Source organism: Dendrobates tinctorius, unplaced genomic scaffold (genome assembly GCF_039654945.1).
Source record: "Dendrobates tinctorius isolate UK_male_01 unplaced genomic scaffold, ASM3965494v1 ptg000224l, whole genome shotgun sequence".
NCBI classification, from domain to species: Eukaryota; Metazoa; Chordata; class Amphibia; order Anura; family Dendrobatidae; genus Dendrobates; species Dendrobates tinctorius.
This window is the reverse complement of record NW_027361891.1, coordinates 4,319,019-4,341,516: the sequence shown is the minus strand read 5'-3', so window position 1 is coordinate 4,341,516 and position 22,498 is coordinate 4,319,019. Positions and strand designations below refer to the sequence as shown.

At 45.6% G+C, this 22,498-nt stretch overlaps 1 protein-coding gene across 2 annotated transcripts in view; it reads left to right on the top strand.

Annotated features, from left to right (window-relative positions):
- The window catches only part of TBK1 (TANK binding kinase 1), a 143,763-nt gene that overhangs the window by 53,938 nt on the left and 67,327 nt on the right, over positions 1-22,498 (top strand). For both annotated transcript variants that reach the window (XM_073555458.1, XM_073555459.1), the window contains exons 6-8: positions 506-666; positions 4,054-4,164; positions 6,828-7,007. In XM_073555458.1, coding sequence (XP_073411559.1) covers positions 506-666; positions 4,054-4,164; positions 6,828-7,007 — 452 coding nt within the window. The remainder of the gene's footprint in view (positions 1-505; positions 667-4,053; positions 4,165-6,827; positions 7,008-22,498) is intronic.

Genomic DNA, 22,498 nt, shown 5'->3' with positions numbered 1-22,498 from the left:
AAGGAGTTGCCTTTAGGATAACCCTTTTCTCCATCCCTATGTCTCTCCCACCCCCTTGCATATTAATAAGAACATATATACTCCAATGCCATCAGCGTTCCAGCACACTCTTCTCTCCGAACAATATCGCAATATCCCTGCCGCCAATCAGCACTGGCTTTACTTTCCTTGCCTTTGGACAAATCACATGCATCCAGAGGAATTGAAAGCTGCTGATTGGCTGCAGGGATCATGTGATATAACAATGTGACACGATCCCTACAAAAGCCATTGCTGACGCCACAGGAATGGTGCTGGCACCGGAGGTGTGTATAGTTATTTTACATGGGGGAACATAGGGATTGAGAAGTGATTGTCTTAGTAGTGGACAACCCCTTTTAAAACTTCTGACCAGAAGTGATTCTCATATCTCCAGTGTCACTTCTAAGACGGCGATGTTGTATTTTAATAGCCTGCAACCAAAATATCTATATATTTTACTTGGTAATAGAAATATCTTTTCTAGCACCCAGATATGTATGAACGTGCGGTGCTTCGAAAAGAACACCAGAAGAAATATGGTGCCACCGTGGATTTGTGGAGCATTGGAGTGACCTTCTACCATGCAGCAACTGGCAGCCTTCCTTTCAGACCTTTTGAGGGTCCTCGCCGAAACAAAGAAGTCATGTATGTCTTTAATTTTCCTATTGGCAGTTTCTGCTAGTATGAATAGAGACTAAAATTAAAATATACTCCAGGAGAAAGTGCAATGATATGATGACAATTCAACACACATGGAATATAAACAAGAACACACGGTACAATAAGATAAAGCCAACGGAACCACCGAGAAAATGTCCAAAATTACTTTATTAATAATAAGCATATATATATAAAAATAGATAAATCACGTGTATAAGAGGGGGGGTGTCAATGCCATGGATAAGGCACTACCGGGGACCAAAGTATATAATGACATACAAATATATACACAAAAATAATAATAATTGATATAATTATAAATATCAATATATAGTGACCGTGCAAAAAATATGAAACAAAATTTAATAAAGTGCAGAATATAGTGCAGCAAAACAGCAATGTGTGTATAAAAAGAAGTAAACAGTGCAACATAACCACAACTGGTGGCGCTAGTGCATGAAATAGCAGTAAATTGCTGTAAACAAGATGCACAAACAACAGAAAGTGAAAGTGAATAATGCTGCGTATAATAGCTATATGCTGCAAAGGTCCCCGGGATGTGCCAGCCCCGACGCGCTTCAGGGCTACGAAGCTACGCCGAAACGTGCGCCGGGGCTGGCACATCCCGGGGATCTTTGCAGCATATAGGTATTATACGCAGCATTGATTATTCACTTTCACTTTCTGTTGTTTGTGCAACTTGTTTACAGCAATTTACTGCTATTTCATGCACTAGCGCCACCAGTTGTGGTTATGTTGCACTGTTTACTTTTTATACACACATTGCTGTTTTGCTGCGCTATATTCTGCACTTTATTAAATTTTGTTTCATATTTTTTGCACGGTCACTTTATATATTGATATTTATAATTATATAAATTATTATTATTTTTGTGTATATATTTGTATGTCATTATATACTTTGGTCCCCGGTAGTGCCTTATAAATGGCATTGACACCCCCCCTCTTATACACATGTGATTTATCTATTTTTATATATATATATATATATATATATATATATATATATATATATATATATATATATATATATAATACTTATTATTAATAAAGTAATTTTGGACATTTTCTCGGTGGTTCCGTTGGTTTTATAGTATGAATAGAGACGTTAATTAGAGTCTGATCCATATACAATAGTGGAAAAAGACAGCAGGATGGCACTCACCGTTCTCTTGAAATGATTTACTTTATTTCATATTGACAAAGCATAGGCAGTGGCACGTGAGAGATGTAAAAAGACGGACGACAGCCGTTTCGTGCACAATGCACTGCAACAGGTCCTATGCTCAGGCTCAAGGAAACACTTAATTTATATCACATGTGTGAACAAAAAAACTCCACCCTTTACCTGAACGTGTCTTAAAAAAAACCCTAAAATAAAAAATTAAATTAAAAACAAGCATAATTTACATACACCATATGCAATAAAACCAGCAATCATAGCCGCTTCAGAGAAATACGGACATATCCACTTTTTCATTTAGACGCCACAGGTGCGTTGGGTTTGTACGGAGGATCCATTTAGCCTCTATTTGTAAAAGATGTTTTTTATGATTCCCTCCATACTGCGCTGTAGAGACCCTTTCGATGCCAGTAAACCGTAATGCTTCCGCATTCCCTCCATGTACTTTCCTCATGTGTTCTATTAGTCTAGGGACACCCTTTCCTGTGCTGATAGAATTGAAATGTTCCCTGAATCTTACGCAGAGGGGCCGAATCGTTTTCCCAATGTAGAAAAAACCACATGGGCAAAGCAATGCATACACTACAAAGGTGGTCTTACAAGTAATGAATTCCGTGACTTCATGAAATATAGGTCCCATCTTTACAGTTTTACCACTTAAATTGAAAGGACACCAAGAACAGTTTTTACATATGTAATTTCCCTTTGGGGCACTGGATTCCAACCAATTATTTCATTTATTTTGAAATCTGTTCTTGACTAATAAATCCCGAAGGTTAGTACTTCTTTTACTCGCAAATAGGGGACCCCTACTGACCACATCTATAAGGTCTCTGTCACTTTCCAGCAGTAATAACTGGTTCGATATTAACTCTCTGTAAGGCAGAATCTAGAACAGAATCAGGATATCCTCTTTTTTTGAATCTGCTTCATTCATTCATTCATTCGCTTGTCTCTGAAAACCTTCATTATAACTATTAAATTTCTTTAGTCTCAAAAATTGACCATAAGGCAAAGAATTCTTTACGTAATGGGGGTGTGCACTATTGTAATGTGTAAGAGGGAGTTTGTGGATGAAGATTTGCAAAAAATTTCTGTATATAAAACTCCATTAGCTAACTTTAATTTGACATCCAAAAAATCTATTTCCAAACCTCCAAATTGTGAAGTAAACTTCATATTCATATTATTATGTGAATTAAGAAACTCCACAAATAAATTGAAATCCTCTTTTGACTCGTCCCATACAATGAAAATATCGTCCACATACGAATGAATAATTTTATATGTTTCAAAAAGGGATTGGTGACCGCATAAACTACCTTCTCCTCCAAAACTGCCAAACAGGTTAGCGAGGGTACATGCGACCGGAGTACCCATCGCTGTACCCTCTGTTTGCCTGTACCAGACATTATCAAATTGGAACGCGTTATGCGTAAGAATGAAATCAAGACCATCTGTGATGAAATTAATAGTTCTCAGATCTCTATCAGAACTCAACAGCACTTGTCTGATTGTGTCTACTCCTCCCTTATGTGGAATTCTGGTGTATAAATTTTCCACATCTATGGATGCCATCCGGAAATTATCTTGCCAATCAAATTGTTTTGGAACTGTCATAAAATCTTTCGAATCTTTTATGTACGAAGGAATCTCCTTGAGGAGAGGACACAGAAGCCAGTCTATGTACTGGGAGGGGGGCTCCGTGAGAGACATATACAATATTTGCTGGTCATTGGACAGCTGCCTTGACAATTTTATGGAGCAGCATGGAGAGGTTTCTCTTCACTTTAATGTCAGATTGAGTGGGAAAATATTACAAGTTTAAGGGAGCGTTTTGGACAAAACTGATGTGCTATTCCTAGCAGGTAGTCTGAGGGAGTGGTACATGACACCGAGAACTTTCTCTTTGGTTACTTTGATGAACAATGACCTGCATTAGGCATAAAATAGTGTCCTTCCTGGAGTGTTCGTTTTAGTGGGAACACTTAATTACTAGGTGATGTAGAGCTGCCAAACTTGTGTGACCATCAGTCCTACAGTGTTATAGATATTTCATGTCTTTCTGCTATTGGTTACCAATCTTTGAAGACCACTGACATTGACAATATGCGGTCATGAGGGAAATTCTTGTAAGTATGTGTATAATGTTATTTCTCTTCCTACAGGTATAAAATTACTACTGGGAAACCATCTGGTGCAATATCAGGTGTCCAGCGAGCCGAAAATGGTCCGATAGACTGGAGTCGGGAATTGCCCCTTAGTTGTAATTTATCTTTGTAAGTGCTTACAACTGCATTATATTTTTCATAATCTTGTTAAGCAGAATGAGAGGGACTTTGCCGTATATATAATCTGATAATATGGATTGTCACACAAGTCACTGATAATTACAGGTTTGCATACTGTATGACAAAGACTTAAGTAAAGGGTATGTGCACACGGAGTCTTCTAGGCACTGGCATCCCCACCGAGTTTTGTAATGGACTCTTCAGGAAGATGGTATTTTTCCTGAAACGTCTTTTTTTTTGTTTTCTCACCAGTTGCTTTTTGAAGCCAATTCTCCACCAATAGTGATTTGTTTTTCTCCTTGTGTGTATTAAAAAGCGATCTGCTACCGTGCGGAAGCCGCGTGAAGAATAGGCAGGTTGTTTATTTTAACTGGTTGGTGTCTTTGGAAATGAAAAATTGGTTTAAGAAAACCTGTCAGCTGCCGTAGCCTCCCCTATGTCTGTTTTGCACCCTTTTCCTGCATTCTAACAAGCCTCTTTTTTGCTGCTTAGTGATTGCTGTGCAAATGTTAAAGGGAACCTATCACCCCCACCCCCCGTTTTTCAGTTAAAGAGCCACCTTCCGCAGCACTAAGGCTGCATTCTGTGAAGGTGGTTCTTCTGTTTCTGACCCCTAGTAACGCTGAAATATCGACTTTTATAAATAGCTCCTCTTACCTGTAATGTGTCCCATAGGTATGGTGTGTCCCCCTGTATCAGCCGCCTACCATCTGTCGATTATGCCTCTGTCCTGTGTCTGGGCGCTGCCCACCATCCGTCCATCATGATACCCCTGTGCTTCGCTGCCTCCTCCTGTTTTGAATGCCAGCGCCTCTGCTGTGGCAAGAGTGCTCGGGCATGCGCAGTGCGCGCTGCCCGAGAACAGACATCAGGCTATTGCGCCTGCATGTTGCTGAGGCCCCAGCCCCGCAGTGTGAATACATCATAGCACACTGTGGGGCGGGAACTTGGGCCTCCACCACATGCAGGCGCAATAGCCTGATGTCTGTTCTCGGGCAGCACGCACTGCACAGGGGCATCATGATGGACGGCTGATACAGGGGGACACACCATACCTATGGGACACATTACAGGTATGAGGAGCTATTTAAAAAAGTCGATATTTCAGCGTTACTAGGGGGTCAGAAAAAGAAGAGCCACCTTCAAAGAATACAGCCTTAGTACTGCTGAAGGTGACTCTATCTGAAAAACATCCTGGGGGGGTGACAGGTTCCCTTTAAATAAACCTTAAACAATATATTCGCACTAGGTAACTCGGTGGGAGAATAGTCGAGGGATATTTATTTCCCTGAGTACCCCCTCCTTTTTTTTTTTTTTTTCTTTCTTTTAGTATTTCTGTTCCTCTTTTTCAGGTGGGTTATAGAGGGTACGCACTTGAAAAAGATGCCTTGTGCACATAACCCTAATTTATAAGGGTATTCCCCTTTCAAAATCACCCAATACCTAGACAGTGTTTGCTCAAAAAAATAAAACTTGCTTTCCTGCCTGTCCTGTGACCCGGAGCAGATTTTCTGAAAGAGGAATACCCCATTTAACCCATTCCTACACTACATTGATAATAAACGCCTCCTCGGGTATGGAGGGAGCTTAGGAGTTAATCTCACTCCTCACGTGATGGATGCTGGCTATAATGCATAGCCAATATCTGTATTGATCAGCCACGATTGAAGCTCAGCCATCGTGTGGGTTACCATGGCAGTCGGGGGCTTGTTGAAGTTTAGCTACGGTCAAGCGCCATAGGATGTCGTGATTTTTCCTATAGTACTGCTGCATTGCAGAATATAGTAAAAGCGCTAAAATGATCACGGGTTCGAGTCCCCTAAGGCAACTAAAAAATAATTAAACACTTTTTTTTTATTGTAGTGTCTTTAAAAGTCCAGTCTATGAAAATGTAAAATTAAAAAAACATTTAAAGACCAGAATTACATTTCTTTGGTCAACTTGGCTCACTAAAAAATGCAATAAATAGCGATCAATACATTTTATGTATAACCTAAATTGGTATCAATAAAAATGTCAGTTAACTACAGAAAAAAATAAGCTCTCACCCAGGTCCATTAATGGAATAATAAATGGTGCAGATCTTGCTACACAAAGGAAACATTTTTCCACATAATTAAGAATTTTTTTTCAAGCACTTAAATAAAAGAAAAATTGATGCAAGAAGGGTATCATTAATTATGCCGACGTGGACAATACTGTTTCAAGATCATCTTTATCATTCAATCAATGCCATAAGAACAAAACCTAATACATGTTGAAATGTAATTTTTCTTCACCATTTCATTCCACTTGGAATTTTATTACTGTTTGTCAATACACTTGTATGGCAAAATAGATTATGCCATTTTAAAATTCAACTCATCCTACAAAAAATAAGCATTCTAATGATTGCCGTCAGAAAAATAAAAATGTTATGGCTGTGGAAGAAGAGGAAGAAATCGAAAGCGTAAAAATGGAAAATTACATCGTCATTAAAGGGTTAATGATATATATATTTTTTTAATTTATTTTTTTCCTGTCTGCATTCCATGTTTCAATAAGGAGATATATCTACTACTTTATTGTAAGACCACTGTCCATTGTTGCAGAGTAGTAAATTGCACAACAAGGCAGTTAAATAAAATTCTGTTTGTATTCTCTTTTTCTAGTGGCCTACAATCACTTTTCACTCCAGTACTGGCAAACATCCTAGAAGCTGATCAGGAGAAATGTTGGGGATTTGACCAGTTCTTTGCTGTAACTAATGATATCTTCCACCGAATTGTGATCCATGTCTTTTCTCTTCAGCAAATGACACTCCACAAGATATATATCCATGCATATAACATGTGAGTTTGAGATTGATGGTGAGAAGTTTAAATACTTTTAAAGGGTTAAAATGTTAGTGGAATTTGAAGTGACGTCCATTATTTTGTGTTAAAAGGGTTCTCCAAGTATATGATAAAATGGCCCCCATCACATACTTCAAACAGCAGCTTTTCCTAGTCATGTGCCTGACTGGCTGCAGTCTGAAGAAACAAAGCTCCTGGAACAAATGTCTCATTAAAAGGAGCTTTATCATAAGCTCACATACCACTGTGAGCTGAGTAGAAGGGCTGGGACATCAGAAGAAATAAATCTTCTTGTCCGACTGAGCATGGAGATGTCAAGGGGTTGCCAGAAGACCGCCACATCTGATTGCTGCTACTCCTGTGCTGAAAAGAAGCACCTTACCGTCTTTATTAACAGTGTAAATTTCTTTTGTCAATACAGCGGTTAACCGGTCATGTTGAGAGCTCTGGGGGTCTAGCACTCCTATAACTTATATAATCTGGTTCCTGACTTATACACATTGTCAGAGATTGCATATGCTGCATGGCTGGGAGGAAGGATAGTTGTTTACTGGTTTAATGAGAAGATGTATGGTGGGTTTATCAGTGACTGTTGCTTGGGTTTGTAAGTGTGATTTTCTTTCCTTCTCCTACTTTGGTTTTTCCCCATGCTCCACTCCCCAGTGCATTCCAATTTTAAATGTAAGTAAATATTTGTATGCCTGGTATTTTCAGTTGCCCTTGTTCGTGTTGCCTTCTTTGTCTGGTTGGTGTACTTTGGCTGCTCCACTCTTCCCTGGGTGGGGGAAGGGCACAGACGGCGGGCGGATACAGGAGATAAGGCAAGGTATGTGGACCCCGTATCTTCACCTTCAGAAGTAACCCAGGGAATAGGGCGAGCTAGGGCGCCCCCTAGCGTTAGAGACATGGAAGTAGCCCCTGGTCTCGGGTGACCCGACAACCAAGTCGAGGCAGGAGGGGAAAAAAAACTTTTGTGCTCTCTGCAGTGGAGAAGATTTATTTCTTCTGATTTGTAGCTCCTCAGTCAGATGAGACAGGTGTCAGGTGGTGTCTTTGTTTAGATTGCAATCCATCTTGACATATAATTAGGATGAGCTGACACTTGAATGGGCTGTTGGAACGATGAAATTAGAAAATAAGTTCAGCAGTTTCAGATTCTGCCCTGTAATGTCCTTAAGGAACCGCAGCAGTATCCGCAGCGTGTGCACACACCCTAATACATAAGGAATGATCTTGTGTGTTGTTGGACAACCATACATTTTAAAACTAAATGTTTTTGACAAATTACCCTTTTGCACCGATTCTAGATTTCTTAAAATCTGACTTTGGTTGAGTAGGCTGCAGCAGACAAGCCACAATGTTCTAAAGGTGATAGAGTTCATACTAATGAAAAGCCACTCAAACCTACAATTTCAGAAAAAATGGCTGATTAATTCTACCATTGCTCGCAGAAAGTACTGTTTTTACTGATACAGCAAAGTCAAGCAGCATGCCTGGGACCTCCTCAGCAAACTGCAAGGAACAGATTTGTCTTTTTTTTTTTATTAACTTTTGCTTATTTTTATGTTTCAAAGAAGCTTAAAGGAAGCCTGTTAGTAAGATCAGTCCCCTCCAGACGCATATATGAGCAAACAGATCTTTAAGGGCTAAATCCTTTGATGCCTTGATAATCGTCTACCTGTTGCTGCATTCCCAAACAATCAGTTTCTTAATGACTCAATTGCATATAAATTAATGCTTTGGTTGGGCTAGAGCACTTCCCCAGCCATTGCCTCCTGAGGTGGAGTTGTTTTCCTGCCCAGCACCAGCCTTTTTACCTTTGCCAGGCAAGGAAATCAGATGGGGAGGTGTCAGAGGCTGCAGCTGGGCAAAGAAACATCCCCAGGGAAGGTAGTGTCACACCCAAAGCACTTAATACCTTATTTGCATATTAATACAAAATGCTGATTGCTTGGGAATTCAGCAACGCACGTCGCTTAGATACCCACTGTGTACCTTAGTTACCAGCGCGCTGGTCCAGGGAGCTGGTAACCAAGGTACACAAAGGGTTTTTAAGCGGCGCGCAGCACTTAGAAACCCGATGTGTACCTTGGTTACCAGCTCCCTGCACCAGCACTGCGATGCGTGCTGGCCAGTGGGAGACCAGCGATCAAAAAAGTGTCCTGGCCATTCCAGGACTATCAGCGATACCCGGCAGGGGGGCCGGTCGCTGGTGAGATCGCTGTTGCGTCACAAAACTTATGACTCCGCAGCGATCTCGCTCGCGAGATCGATGTGTGTGACTGGGGCTTAAGACGTTTATGCCCATATATGTGGTATCGGGAGGGTGAGTGGTTGATCTCTCTGACAGATTTCCTTTTGTTTTTTAACACTTTTATTGTGATTATTGGTGGTCTAAGATCTCAGACTTTATTATATGAATATTTTCATGATTTGTTAATCAGATGGAAAAAAGAGTGCTCTCACCGTACTGGGTTGTTGCATGCCTGATTAATCTTGCAGAGTGCCGTGCCCAAAGCTGCTGACCCGCAGAGGAATCCACAAAAATGTATGAAGGAGGAAGGCACCTCTGTTTTAAAAATTCTTCAAGGCTTTAAATCACATTCAAAAAAGATAAAATCTCCACGTTAGCAGGAAACACTCTGACGTGTTTCTGGCACTAGTTTGCCCTTTAAGGCCCCTTTACATTTAGCGATGCACCAGCGATCCCGACCACGATACGACCCGGTCAGGATCGTTGGTGCATCGCTAAATGGTCGCTAGTGAGCTGCCACACAAGCAGATCTCACTAGCGATGCTCGGCGGTCGTACTTACCTTTCAGACGAAGCGATGACCGCCGTCTTCTGCCCGCGTCCATGGCTCGCTCGTCGGCGCCAGCAGGAAGCCGGCGACGAGAAATGGACCAGGCCGATCTCGCGCGATCAGCGATAGCCAGCAGGGGAGCCGGTCGGAGGTAAGTATCACAAGTATCACATGGTATATATTACTAGGATTGTTGCACCATGTCAGCCGATGGAAACAAAACAACCTAATGATATTAATCCATGAAGGGAGCCACAAGGGCCTTTGCCTGGATCCTAGCAGCGTCCTGTACACATGGAGTGGGAGTCCCATCCTTTTGCCCCGACGCGCATGTTTCGCCCTGCTTCCTCAGCCCCCCATACTGCCCACATAGCCCTCATACTTGTGGGTCATTATAATAGTTATCTAACCGTGGATGTCAGGATATACAGGTTGCGTTCAGCCAGAGTTGTAGTTGTGCCTGATGCCTTATGTGTAAACCTTTTCTGGCGATTGGGACCATTATTTAGTATTGATAGGTGGGTAATCAGATTGCATCTGTTTGTAAGTCATTTATACCTTTTTGCTATATCCATGGTCTGTAGCCATGCGGTCCTTTGTCATGCAGCAATATTTACAATAATGTTGTTGTTTTTTTCTTGTACCTTGTTTGTAACCTGAGTTATTACATTTTAATATTTTTGATAAAATTGATTTTATTATTGAGTTATCTTTGCTCTTTTTTTGATCTTGGCTATTTGGTAACATTGAGATCTGGTTTTCTAAATTACCAATTATGCAAAAACATTCAACACCAGAAAGTTGATTACAAACAGGGAATATATATAGAGCAATAAATAACTGTGTGGGGTAGTAGCATCAATAACGTTATAATAATATTTTATAGAATGTTATTCAATAAATAAACATAGTATCTGTTTTAAAATTCATTCCCTAAAGCCCCCTTCACACATAGCGAGATCGCTAGCGAGATCGCTAAAGCGTCACTGACTTTGTGACGCAACAGCGATATCACTAGCGATCTCGCTACATGTGACACCTCCGACCCGGCTCCCCGCTGGATATCGCGCGAGATCGTCCTGGTCCATTTCTCGTCGTCTGCTTCCTGCTGGCGCTGACGAGTGACTTCATGGACGCGGGCGGAAGACGTCACCCTCGCTGCGTGTGACAGGTAAGTGACCGCCGACCACTGCTGCATCGCTTGTGAGATCTGCCTGTTTGGCAGCTCACTAGCAACCATTTGGCGATGCACCAGCGATCCTGACCGGGTCGTATCGTTTTCGGGATCGCTGGTGCATTGCTAAATGTAACGGGACCTTTAGGCCAGTGGTGGCGATCCTATGGCACGCATGCCAGAGGGGACATGCAGAGCCCTCTCAGTGGGCACGCGCACCATCTCCTCAAAACTAGCGCCGCCACCACTCTCCTCAGCCCGATCGTAATTTCCCCCATCACTAGCGCCACATCCACTCCCCTCTGCTCCTAACTCTCCCATCAGGGGGACTGAGGAGAGTGGCGGCGCTATTGCCGAGATGGTGCACGTGCCCACAGGTAGGACTGATAGTGCCTTGCGAAAGTATTTGGCTCCCTGGAAATTTTCAACCTTTTCCCACATATCATGCTTCAAACATAAAGATACCAAATGTAAATTTTTGGTGAAGAATCAGCAACAGATGGGACACAATTGTGAAGTTGAACGAAATTTATTGGTTATTTTATATTTTTGTGGAAATTCAAAAACTGAAAAGTGGGGCGTGCAATATTATTCGGCCCCTTTACTTTCAGTGCAGCAAACTCACTCCAGAAGTTCATTGTGGATCTCTGAATGATCCAATGTTGTCCTAAATGACTAATGATGATAAATATAATCCACCTGTGTGTAATCAAGTCTCCGTATAAATTCACCTGCTCTGTGATAGTCTCAGGGTTCTGTTTGAAGCACAGAGAGCATCATGAAGACCAAGGAACACAACAGACAGGTCCGTGATACTGTTGTGGAGAATTTTAAAGCCGTATTTGGATACAAAATGATTTCCAAAACTTTAAACATCCCAAGGAACAGTGTGCAAGCGATCATATTGAAATGGAAGAATTATCATACCACTGCAAATCTACCAAGATCCGGCTGTCCCTCTAAACTTTCATCTCAAACAAGGAGAAGATCAGAGTGATCAGACATGCAGCCAAGAGGCCCATGATCACTCTGGATGAACTGCAGAGATCTACAGCTGAGGTGGGACAGTCTGTCCATAGGACAACAATCAGTCGTACACTGCACAAATCTGGCCTTTATGGAAGAGTGGCAAGAAGAAAGCCATTTCTAAAAGATGTCCATAAAAAGTGGTGTTTAAAGTTTGCAACAAGCCACCTGGGAGACACACCAAACATGTGGAAGAAGGTGCTCTGGTCAGATGAAACCAAAATCGAACTTTACTCTGTCGCCTAATTGGGGGACACAGAACCTTGGGTGTTATGCTGCTGTCCACTAGGAGGCGACACTATGCATAATCTGAAAAAGATTAACTTTGGCTCCTCCTCTGCAGTATACACCCCTGGACGGCGTCAGCCTTCTCCAGTTTTTGCTTAGTGTTGCAAGGAGGCACACCTTTTTTCTTCCGTTTTTTTCCTTTTTTTCACCGGAAATACAGATGAAGAAAAGTGGGTCTCCAGCGAGACTCCCGGCATGGCTCCCTCCTCGGTCCCCTATTAGGGGTACCCGGTCGAGGTGGTTTTTCCCCATGTCGCTCCCTCCCCAGTCCCTCGGGTCCTGGTTCGAGGTCGAGACCCCCCTCCTTCCCCAACCCCTTTAAGGGGTCTGGGTTGAGGTTGAGGCGAGGATGAAGACCCCCTGACGGTGACAGACGCACCCTCCCTAATCCCCCGCAGGGGGTATTAGGTTGAGATGCCTCAGGTAGGGTCGGAGATCAGGCAGCATTTCGCAGCTTCCAGGGACCCCAGGCTGGCTGAGGGATCCTGTTGGGGCCGGGGGAGGGTGCGGACTGGATGGCACAGCAGAGACAGGGCTTTTCTGCGTCCCTGTCTCTGCAACAGCAGCGGCTCCATAGCGCTTCAGGGGCCCCCCATACAAAAACCGCTACCCCTGCTACCCCCACCGCTATCCAGTCGACCATTCTGGGGGGGTCTGGTACAAATCCGCCCCCCCCCGGACTACCGCGCCGCTCTGGAGCCCTCCTGGGCATCAGGCTTCTAATTTAGGCCGCGGCTTCGGCCTAGCTGAAGCCGCCGCCTTTTCCCCGCCCCCCGGATGACCAAAATGACACGCTGGAGTGTCATAGAAGGGGCGGATTAAGGCAGAAAGGGCGCGTTTTTTACACAGCCCAGCGCGCCCTTTTCAGCTCTCCGCCCCCTCCTCCCTCTCCTCACAGCCCCGTTGGCCATTTTTTCTGGATGAGATCCAGGAGAGGAGCATCACAGCGGTCTCCGGGGGGCACAGAACTGGGATCTGTCGGCGCTGGACCTAGGGGCACACCGGTGGGGTAAGCTCACAGCTGGGTTCTCATTACTCAGCTGTGAATCTATACTTCCTATAAGGCTTTCTGTGGGTTCCCTCTGCGTAGCCACCCCTGTACGATCCCTTATAGCCAGCCTCTGTGCACTATGCCGGGCTCAAGGAAGAGAACCAGGCAGGAATGTTTCTATGCATTCTGTACAGCCTGCAAAGCCACGCTCCCTAGTGGCAGCACGTATCCGCACTGCCGGGACTGCATCCAGATCTCTGGGTCAGAACCCCAGGGAGTCCCTACTGACGCTTCAGTGTCACAGGCCACGCCGGAATGGGCAACTCAGATGTCTCAGTCTATGTCACAGTCCATAGACAACCTAACTGCTACATTACTGCAAGCTCTGCAGAGTCGGGCCCCGGCTATGGACGGTACACAGCAAACGGACAGCTTGTCTCAGGAACATGCTGCTTCCGACTCTCACAGACGTAAGCGGACCCACAGGTCTCGATCACCTGAGTCGCACTATAGCACAAGGTCGTCCCCCTCTAGGGAGAGACAGCGTCATTCCAGGTCTCCTGGGCAGTCCCCTGCCACAGACAGACAGTGCAATTTACCACAGGGATCCCCCACCACAGAAGACCCCCGCCCCAGGTCGCCCTCCAGGGATCACCTTAGCGAGGCACAGGATTCGGAGGGCATCTGTGACTCCGACTCAGATAATGAAACGGTCAGGTCCGTGGTACCTTCTCCCCCTAGCAATACAGCGCTAGTTGAGGACATAATTTCTGCCATTCATCGGGTGCTAAAAATTCCAGAGTCGCCCCCGGAAGTCCCAGAACATAGGATTTGCTTCGAAAGTGTTCAAAAACCACCTAAGGTCTTCCCTAATCACGATGAGTTTGAGAAAATACTTACCAAACAGTTTGCGCAGCCTGACAAAAAATTCGCTAATCGCAAATATCTGGAAGCGAAGTACCCCTTCCCACAGAAAGACACCAAACAATGGACAGATCCACCTGAAGTGGACCCTCCGGTTTCTAGGCTAGCAGCGCAGACTTTACTCTCTCTGCCGGACAGCTCAACCCTCAGGGACGCAGCAGACCGGCAAGTAGAACGCATGACTCGTTCTATTTTCGAAGCGGCAGGCGCCTCTCTGGGCCCTGCGTTTGCTTCAGTTTGGGCAGCCAAGGCCATCCTGGCTTGGGCCAGAAAACTACAGGAGGGTCTTCAGGCTTCAAATCCTGAACTCTCGGACCAAGCGGTCCAGATGGCAGTGGTAGCAGACTACATGATTCATGCAGCCCTGGATTCCGCCAGAGGTGTAGCGGGAATAGCATCAAACGCCATCACGATCCGACGCATCCTCTGGCTGCGAGAATGGAAAGCGGATGCGGCCTCAAAGAAGTCCCTGACGCGACTTCCGTATTTTACTGGAAGACTTTTCGGCGAAAAGTTGGACACCATGATAGCCAATGCCACTGGGGGTAAGAGTACCTCTCTCCCTCAACTAAAACCGAAACGCACGTTTAAACGAAGAAACCAGACGCGATTCCGATCCTTTCGGAATTCCTCGGGCTGGTCCGTTTCGCGCCCAGTGCAAAACCGCAACCGTTCTCCACGCAGAGACAACCCACGGACGCAGCAGCGACCGGACAGGGCTTGGCAGTCGAAAGCAGGCCAAGCGAAACCCAAGGGAGGAAAACCTCAGAACTTCACTTCATCATGACTCGAGACCTCCGGAAGACACCCCACCAGTAGGCGGCCGACTTTTACTCTTTCAGCAAGTCTGGCTGCCTATTACAGAAGACAGGTGGGTCAGGGAAATAGTGTCTTCCGGATACAAGATAGAGTTCACTTCCGTTCCACCGAACCGGTTCTTCCTTTCTGTTCCTCCAACACCACCAGAAAAGGCTCGTGTTTTCCACCAAGCGGTTTCCTCTCTCCTTCAATCAGGAGTTGTGGTGCCAGTTCCCGCGAACGAGAGATTCCGAGGATTCTACTCAAATTTGTTCGTAGTCCCCAAGAAAGGAGGCGGCGTCCGACCCATACTGGACCTAAAACAGCTCAACAATTACGTACGGGTCCGTCATTTCCGCATGGAGTCCCTCCGGTCCATCATTGCATCCATGGAGCAGGGAGACCATAGACATACAGGATGCGTATCTCCACATACCAATTGCTCCCGCCCACCAAAGGTTTCTCAGGTTCGCGGTCAACCAAAACCACTACCAGTTTGTCGCCCTTCCGTTCGGACTCGCCACGGCTCCAAGAACGTTCACCAAAGTCATGGCGGCCACCATGGACGTCCTGCACTCGAGGCATCCTAGTCGTCCCGTAACTGGACGACCTCCTCGTCAAGTCTCCCACTTTCAAAGACTGCGAGGTCAGTGTCTCAATCACTCTAGACACTCTGAGTCGCCTGGGATGGCTAGTCAACCTACAGAAATCGTCGACCATCCCAACTCGGACTCTAACATTCCTGGGAATGGTATTCGACACCGCCAGGGGCCTGGTGCTCCTTCCCAAGGACAAGACACTGGCCATCCGTCTGGGAGTTCGCACACTCCTTCGCAGTCCTCCTTCGCAGTCCTCCTTCGCAGTCCTCCTTGATCTCTCCGGTTTGCCATGAGAATCCTCGGCAGGATGGCAGCAGCAATAGAGGCAGTGCCATTTGCCCAGTTTCACCTCAGGGTCCTTCAACTAGCCATACTCAGATCTTGGGACAGGAACCCTCTCCCTCGACAGGGAGTTCAGGTTGACGTCATCAACCAGGAGGTCCCTGCATTGGTGGCTCAAACCAAACTCGCTTACACGAGGGAAGCCATTCCTCTCAGGACAATGGAAGATCCTGACTACCGATGCAAGCCTGACAGGCTGGGGGGCGGTGCACCTACATCACAGGGCACAGGGCAAGTGGTCACCGAGGGAAGTGACATTGCCTATCAATGTTCTGGAAATCAGGGCCATTCTCTTGGCACTGAGAGCATTTCATCACTTGCTTGCAGCCTCGCACATACGGATACAGTCGGACAATGCCACGGCTGTGGCATACGTGAACCACCAAGGCGGGACCCGCAGCGCCCAGGTGATGAGAGAAGTGGCTCATATCCTCCGCTGGGCGGAAGACACAAGGTCGGTACTTTTTGCGGTACACATTCCGGGTGTAGAAAACTGGGAAGCCGACTTCCTCAGCAGGCAAGGAATGGACTCGGGGGAGTGGTCTCTCCATCCCGAGATTTTTTACCAGATCTGTCAACGCTGGGGAACCCCGGATGTGGACCTAATGGCATCCCATCTCAATACCAAGGTTCCCAATTTCATGGCCAGGACACACGACCCGCGGTCGCTCGGAGCGGATGCCCTGGTCCAGGACTGGTCCCAGTTCCGACTCCTGTACATTTTTCCACCCCTCCCCCTAATCGCCAGGGTCGTGAGGAAGATCAAGCAAGAGGGAGTTCCGACCATCCTCATCGCGCCAGACTGGCCCAGACGTACTTGGTACGCCGACATCGTCCAACTTACGGCAGACGCCCCCTGGCGTCTACCCGACCGTCACGACCTTCTGTCTCAAGGTCCGTTCTTCCACCAGAATTCAGGGGCTCTCAATTTGACGGCATGGCCCTTGAAACCTGGATTCTAACCCAGGCAGGTTTTTCACCGGCAGTCATTGCAACTATGATCAGGGCAAGGAAGCCTGCCTCCGCCACGCTCTATTATCGTACCTGGAGAGCTTTCTTTTCTTGGTGCGAATCTCATGGACAAGTCCCACTCCCGTATTCCCTCCCGAAGGTACTAGGTTTTCTTCAATCGGGCCTAGATGCCAAGCTATCCTTAAGTTCGCTTAAGAGTCAGGTGTCGGCGCTTTCAGTCCTTTTTCAAAAGCGCATTGCTATTAAACCGCAAGTAAGGACTTTCATCCAGGGAGTTTCCCGATTGGTTCCTCCCTACAAACGTCCGCTGGATACGTGGGACCTCAATCTGGTCCTGACAGCATTGCAAGCTCCACCCTTCGAACCTCTTAGAGGAGTTCCACTCTCCATTCTGTCTCAGAAAGTGGTTTTTCTAGTGGCGATCACCTCGTTACGCAGAGTGTCAGAATTGTCAGCACTTTCCTGCAGACGGCCTTTCCTAGCCTTTCACCAGGACAAGGTGGTTCTCCGCACGGTACCATCCTTCCTTCCGAAGGTTGTGTCCAACTTTCACCTTAATGAAGAGATTTCACTGCCTTCCCTTTGCCCGGTTCCGGTTCATAGAGTGGAGAAGGCTCTGCATACGCTTGACCTCGTCAGAGCATTGCGGATTTACGTGTCCAGGACTGCACCTTTCCGGAAATCTGATTCCCTCTTCATTCTTCCGGAAGGTAGTCGCAAGGGGTTGCCGGCTTCCAAGGCTACCCTTGCCAGGTGGATCAAGTCCACCATACATGAGGACTACCGACTTAACAGTTCCCCTCTTCCGGCCGGTATCACGGCACACTCTACACGGGCAGTAGGGGTCTCCTGGGCCATTCGGCATCAGGCTTCGGCACAACAAGTGTGCAAGGCGGCCACTTGGACTAGCCTACACACGTTTACGAAACACTACAGTGTTTATACCCAGTCCTCAGCGGATGCGAGCCTGGGTAGACTGGTTCTGCAGGCGGCAGTACCCCAAGTCTAGGGGACTGTCAGCACAATATTCGTCCACTGCTTCCCACCCAGGGACTGCTTTGGGACGTCCCAAGGTTCTGTGTCCCCCAATTAGGCGACAGAGTAAAGGAGATTTTTGTGTACTCACCGTAAAATCTCTTTCTCTTAGCCTTTAATTGGGGGACACAGCTCCCACCCTGTTGCCCTTGCGGGCCGTTGTTTCCTGTTGAGTTCTCATATTGTTCTTTGAGCTCGTACATAGCCTTCTTACAGGCATGGTTATGTTATTTGGTTACGTTCCTCCTTATGCTTTGGCACAAAACTGGAGAAGGCTGACGCCGTCCAGGGCTGTATACTGCAGAGGAGGAGCCAAAGTTAATCTTTTTCAGATTATGCATAGTGTCGCCTCCTAGTGGACAGCAGCATAACACCCAAGGTTCTGTGTCCCCCAATTAAAGGCTAAGAGAAAGAGATTTTACGGTGAGTACACAAAAATCTCCTTTTTGGCAACAATGCCAAACGATATGTTTGGCGTAAAGGCAACACAGCTCATCACCCTGAACACACCATCCCCACTGTCAAACATGGTGGTGTCCGCATCATGGTTTGGGCCTGCTTTTCCTCAGCAGGGACAGGGAAGATGGTAAAAATTGATGGCAAGATGGATGGAGCCCCCGTTATACTGTTATAGAACACTATGTGGAGCCCATTACACTTTATGCAGGACTGTGTAGGGCCCATTACACTCTATGGAGCACTATGTGAGGCCCATTACACTGTATGGAGGACTGTGTGGAACCATTGTATTGTATGGAGGATATTTTCTGCACATTACACTGTATGCAGAGCTGTGTAGGGATTACCTTTGGAGAATCACACTGTGATGGGCTCATCATTCTTTGTTGAGAGAATTGAGGGAGGGGGATAAAGAAGGGTCATCATACTGTGTATGGGGGAATACTGTGTTAATGTATCCTTTACATATTTATACCCGGTGTAGAGATCCACCATATGAGTGGATGGGGATTAACTCGCTTTGCTGTGATATTGAGGCACAGTAACACTCTTGCTTAAAGTAACAGTCAGTGTGGCTTATTTCCTTCATAAACCAATGTCACAGGAACAGAAGGCAAACAGTCTTACATCAGACAGACAAATTCTTAATGTCCATAGTAGAGCTTCGCTCTCTCAGGCCTGTGGGCACACAGGCTGTGCCATGTCCAGCACGCATGCTCTATAGCCAGAACACAGTCTCTTACTGACCCCGGTCAGCATTACTCACGGTTTAGCCCTCACGGGTTATCAGGGAAGCGGCCGCACTGGGATCACTGTTCCAGATAGTGCCTTGCTCACTAGGCCGTCAGTTGCAGAGCCACAGCTGGGCAGTAGCTTCCCTACACAGAGCCGTCACAGACTCTTATCAGGTCCGGGCCTTTCCATGTGCTCTTCAGGAAGCTCAATCCCAGACACTTCCAACACACCCAGGCCTTCCGAGACCTTGCACTCTGACCAGGGCTGTGGAGTCGGAGTCGGTGCTCATTTTGGTGGAGTTGGAGTCGGTATAAAATGGACAGACTCCGACTCCTAAAATATATAATAAATTGGGTACAGTAGTTCAATGCAGAATATGCTGAATATTTTTTTCATAGGAATTTGGGAAAGTTATGAAATGTCCTATAACTGGCTGTTCTATTCCTGATCTAAGGCTACATTCACACACAGCGTTTTTCCTGCGTTTTTTGAGGATACGTTTTACAGTTGCAAAAGCAGATCAGCTTTTTAAAAAACCCCATCACCTGAAAGGTTTTTGAGCTCATAGATAATGTTTTCAATAGCAAAAGCAGATTAGAAATCTGCTCTATCTATATATCCATTTATCCATATCTGTCTATCCATATCATATCTGTACCAAAAATAATGAAAGCCGGATAGCACACAGACTAACACTCCTTTTTTTTTTTTGCACCAGTCAGGTACACCTCATAGCTGCCCAAAAGGACGCCCAGGACAGGCATTGCTCGTCTTCAGTAACATCAACTGATAGTTGGAATAAATAGACTGCATTCATCACCACATCTTCTTAGGCTACTTTCACACATCAGGTTTTCGGCGTCAGGCGCGATCCGGCGTCGTGCCGGAGCGCCGGATCCGGCAAATATTTCGTAAAACCGGATGTGACGGATCCGTTTTTCTGCCGGATCCGTCTTGTTCTTGACAGACAAAACCGGATCCGTCTCATCCGGTTCATCCGGTTTTTGTTCCGTTTTTTGACGGATTACGCCGGATCCGGTTTTTAAAATTGACCCTTGTGGCCTTCCGAACGGGATTGGCTACTGAAAAACTATATATAGCGTGTTCCTACAGCCCTTCTTTGACAGGTTGTAGAGGAGAAAGTGCAGGTTGGAGAGAAGAGCAAGTTACTGGCGAAGATGGATGTTGTGATTGGAAATATTTTGAAGAATTTGGCGGATTTTACAGCGGAGGCGAGAATCGTTTGAGGGTGATTGTTCTGGAGAAGGAGAGAGCGAGACAGCAGCGCATCAGGCATCGTAGACGACGTTTGTGGATCCACCCCATCACAGCCAAGAGAATGACGCGTGGGGTCTATTCTACACTCTGCATGGACCTTAGACGAAACCCGGATAAATTTTTTGGATATGTTCGGATGAAAATGGAGAATTTTGATTACTTGGTGGAGCGCATTGCACACCTCATAAGAAAAGCGGACACCTATTGCCGCTTCTCTGTTTCACCCGCAGAGTGTCTGATGGTGACTTTAAGGTAAGCCACATTTATTGGATGTGCTCGCATCAGAGCACACTTTCACTGCAATCTTGTTGGTGGTAGTTTGTATCTCCAAGTGTTATAGCTGAGTTTTGGTATGTAATGCTGTGATTTAATTAATTTCCACCATATCTGGAATAGTGAAGTACACATGCCGTGCACTGTGGGACTCCTTAGCTGAAGAGTTTTTACCAGAGCCCACAACAGAGAGGTGGATTGAAATTTCAGAAAAGTTTCTACAGATATGTCAGTTTCCGAACTGCTTGGGCGCTGTGGATGGGAAACATATCCGCATTGTAAAGCCAGCCGGATCGGGATCGGAATATTTCAATTACAAGAAATATTTTTCAATTGTCCTCATGGCCATCGCTGACGCGGAATACAAATGTATTGCTGTTGATATTGGGGCCTATGGCCGCTCCAATGACTCTCAAGTTTTCAAACTGTCTGCCATGGGGCGTAAACTGTATGGAAACACCTTCCAGTTCCCACCCCCTAGACCGCTGCCGCAAACATCTGGTCCACCTATGCCATTTGTCTGTGTAGGGGATGAAGCCTTCCAGCTGTCAGAACACCTTTTGAAACCGTACTCTAGCAGAGGATTGACAAGAACAAAACGCATTTTTAATTACCGCCTCACAAGAGCAATAAGAAAGGTTGAATGTACCTTTGGTATTCTGACAGCCAAATGGCGGGTCCTATTAACTGCGATCAACCTCAAGACAGAAACTGTGGACGAGGTGATCAAAGCTTGCGTGGTACTCCACAATTTTGTTATCTGCAAGGAACCCATTTCCATTGAGGACACCTCTGAAGAAACCACCTTGCAAGATTACCATGACATTACCACTAGAAGTTCTGTGACGGTTTCAGTAATGAGGGACAATTTTGCACTATACTTTGTCACCTCAAGGCAGAGTACACTGGCAGGATGACAGAGTGTGAAAGATTTGTGCCCTTAACCAAACTTGTGTACCTTCTGTACCAACAGTATATACCTTTGCCAACCAAAGTTGGCTATCTTGTCATGGTCTTACTATTTTTACCTTTAGGCAACAGGTGTGTACCTGGTTGTTTTTTTATGCAAAGTATTTCACCTTGTAACAAAAGTTGTGTACATTGTTAGGAAATCACCAACAATAAACACAACTTTTTAGGTGAAATACTTAGCTTCAAACACAACCATGAACACAACTGTGGCAAAAAGGTAAAATTTACCCACAGTTATATACCTGGTTTTGAATACCTTTTTACCTTTGAAATACCCTGTATTTAACCTTTTTTTTTTTAAACATAGTTCGCCGCAGAAAGAAATGACAGACAACCATTGTAAAACGATAATTTAACTTTTATTTAAAATATTTTTTTTTTTGTAAAATGTTTTTAAAGTTTAAAAAACTTTTTTAATAAATGTTTGAAACCAACCAAATGGGCATTTTTATTACAACAAAAAACATTATAACTCGGTGTAGTGTGGGGTGGAAATACTGCTGGAGGGGCTGCGGGACACTTCGACACTGGGAGTGTGGAGAGAGGACTGGGATCGTGGTGGGGAAGGAACAGTTAGAGGTGAAGGTGTGGAAAAAGCTACAGAATGGGTGGACATGTGGGCGGTGGAGTGGAGGGTTGGGCAGGGACTGTAGGAGCAGATGATGTTGATGGCAAGTTGTATGGGGAAGGAGTTTGGTACGGGGCAGGTTGCTGGAAGTGGGGAGATGTCTGGTACTGGGGAGGTTGCTGGTACTGGGGAGGTTGCTGGTACTGGGGAGGTTGCTGGTACTGGGGAGGTGGCTGGTACTGGGGAGGTGG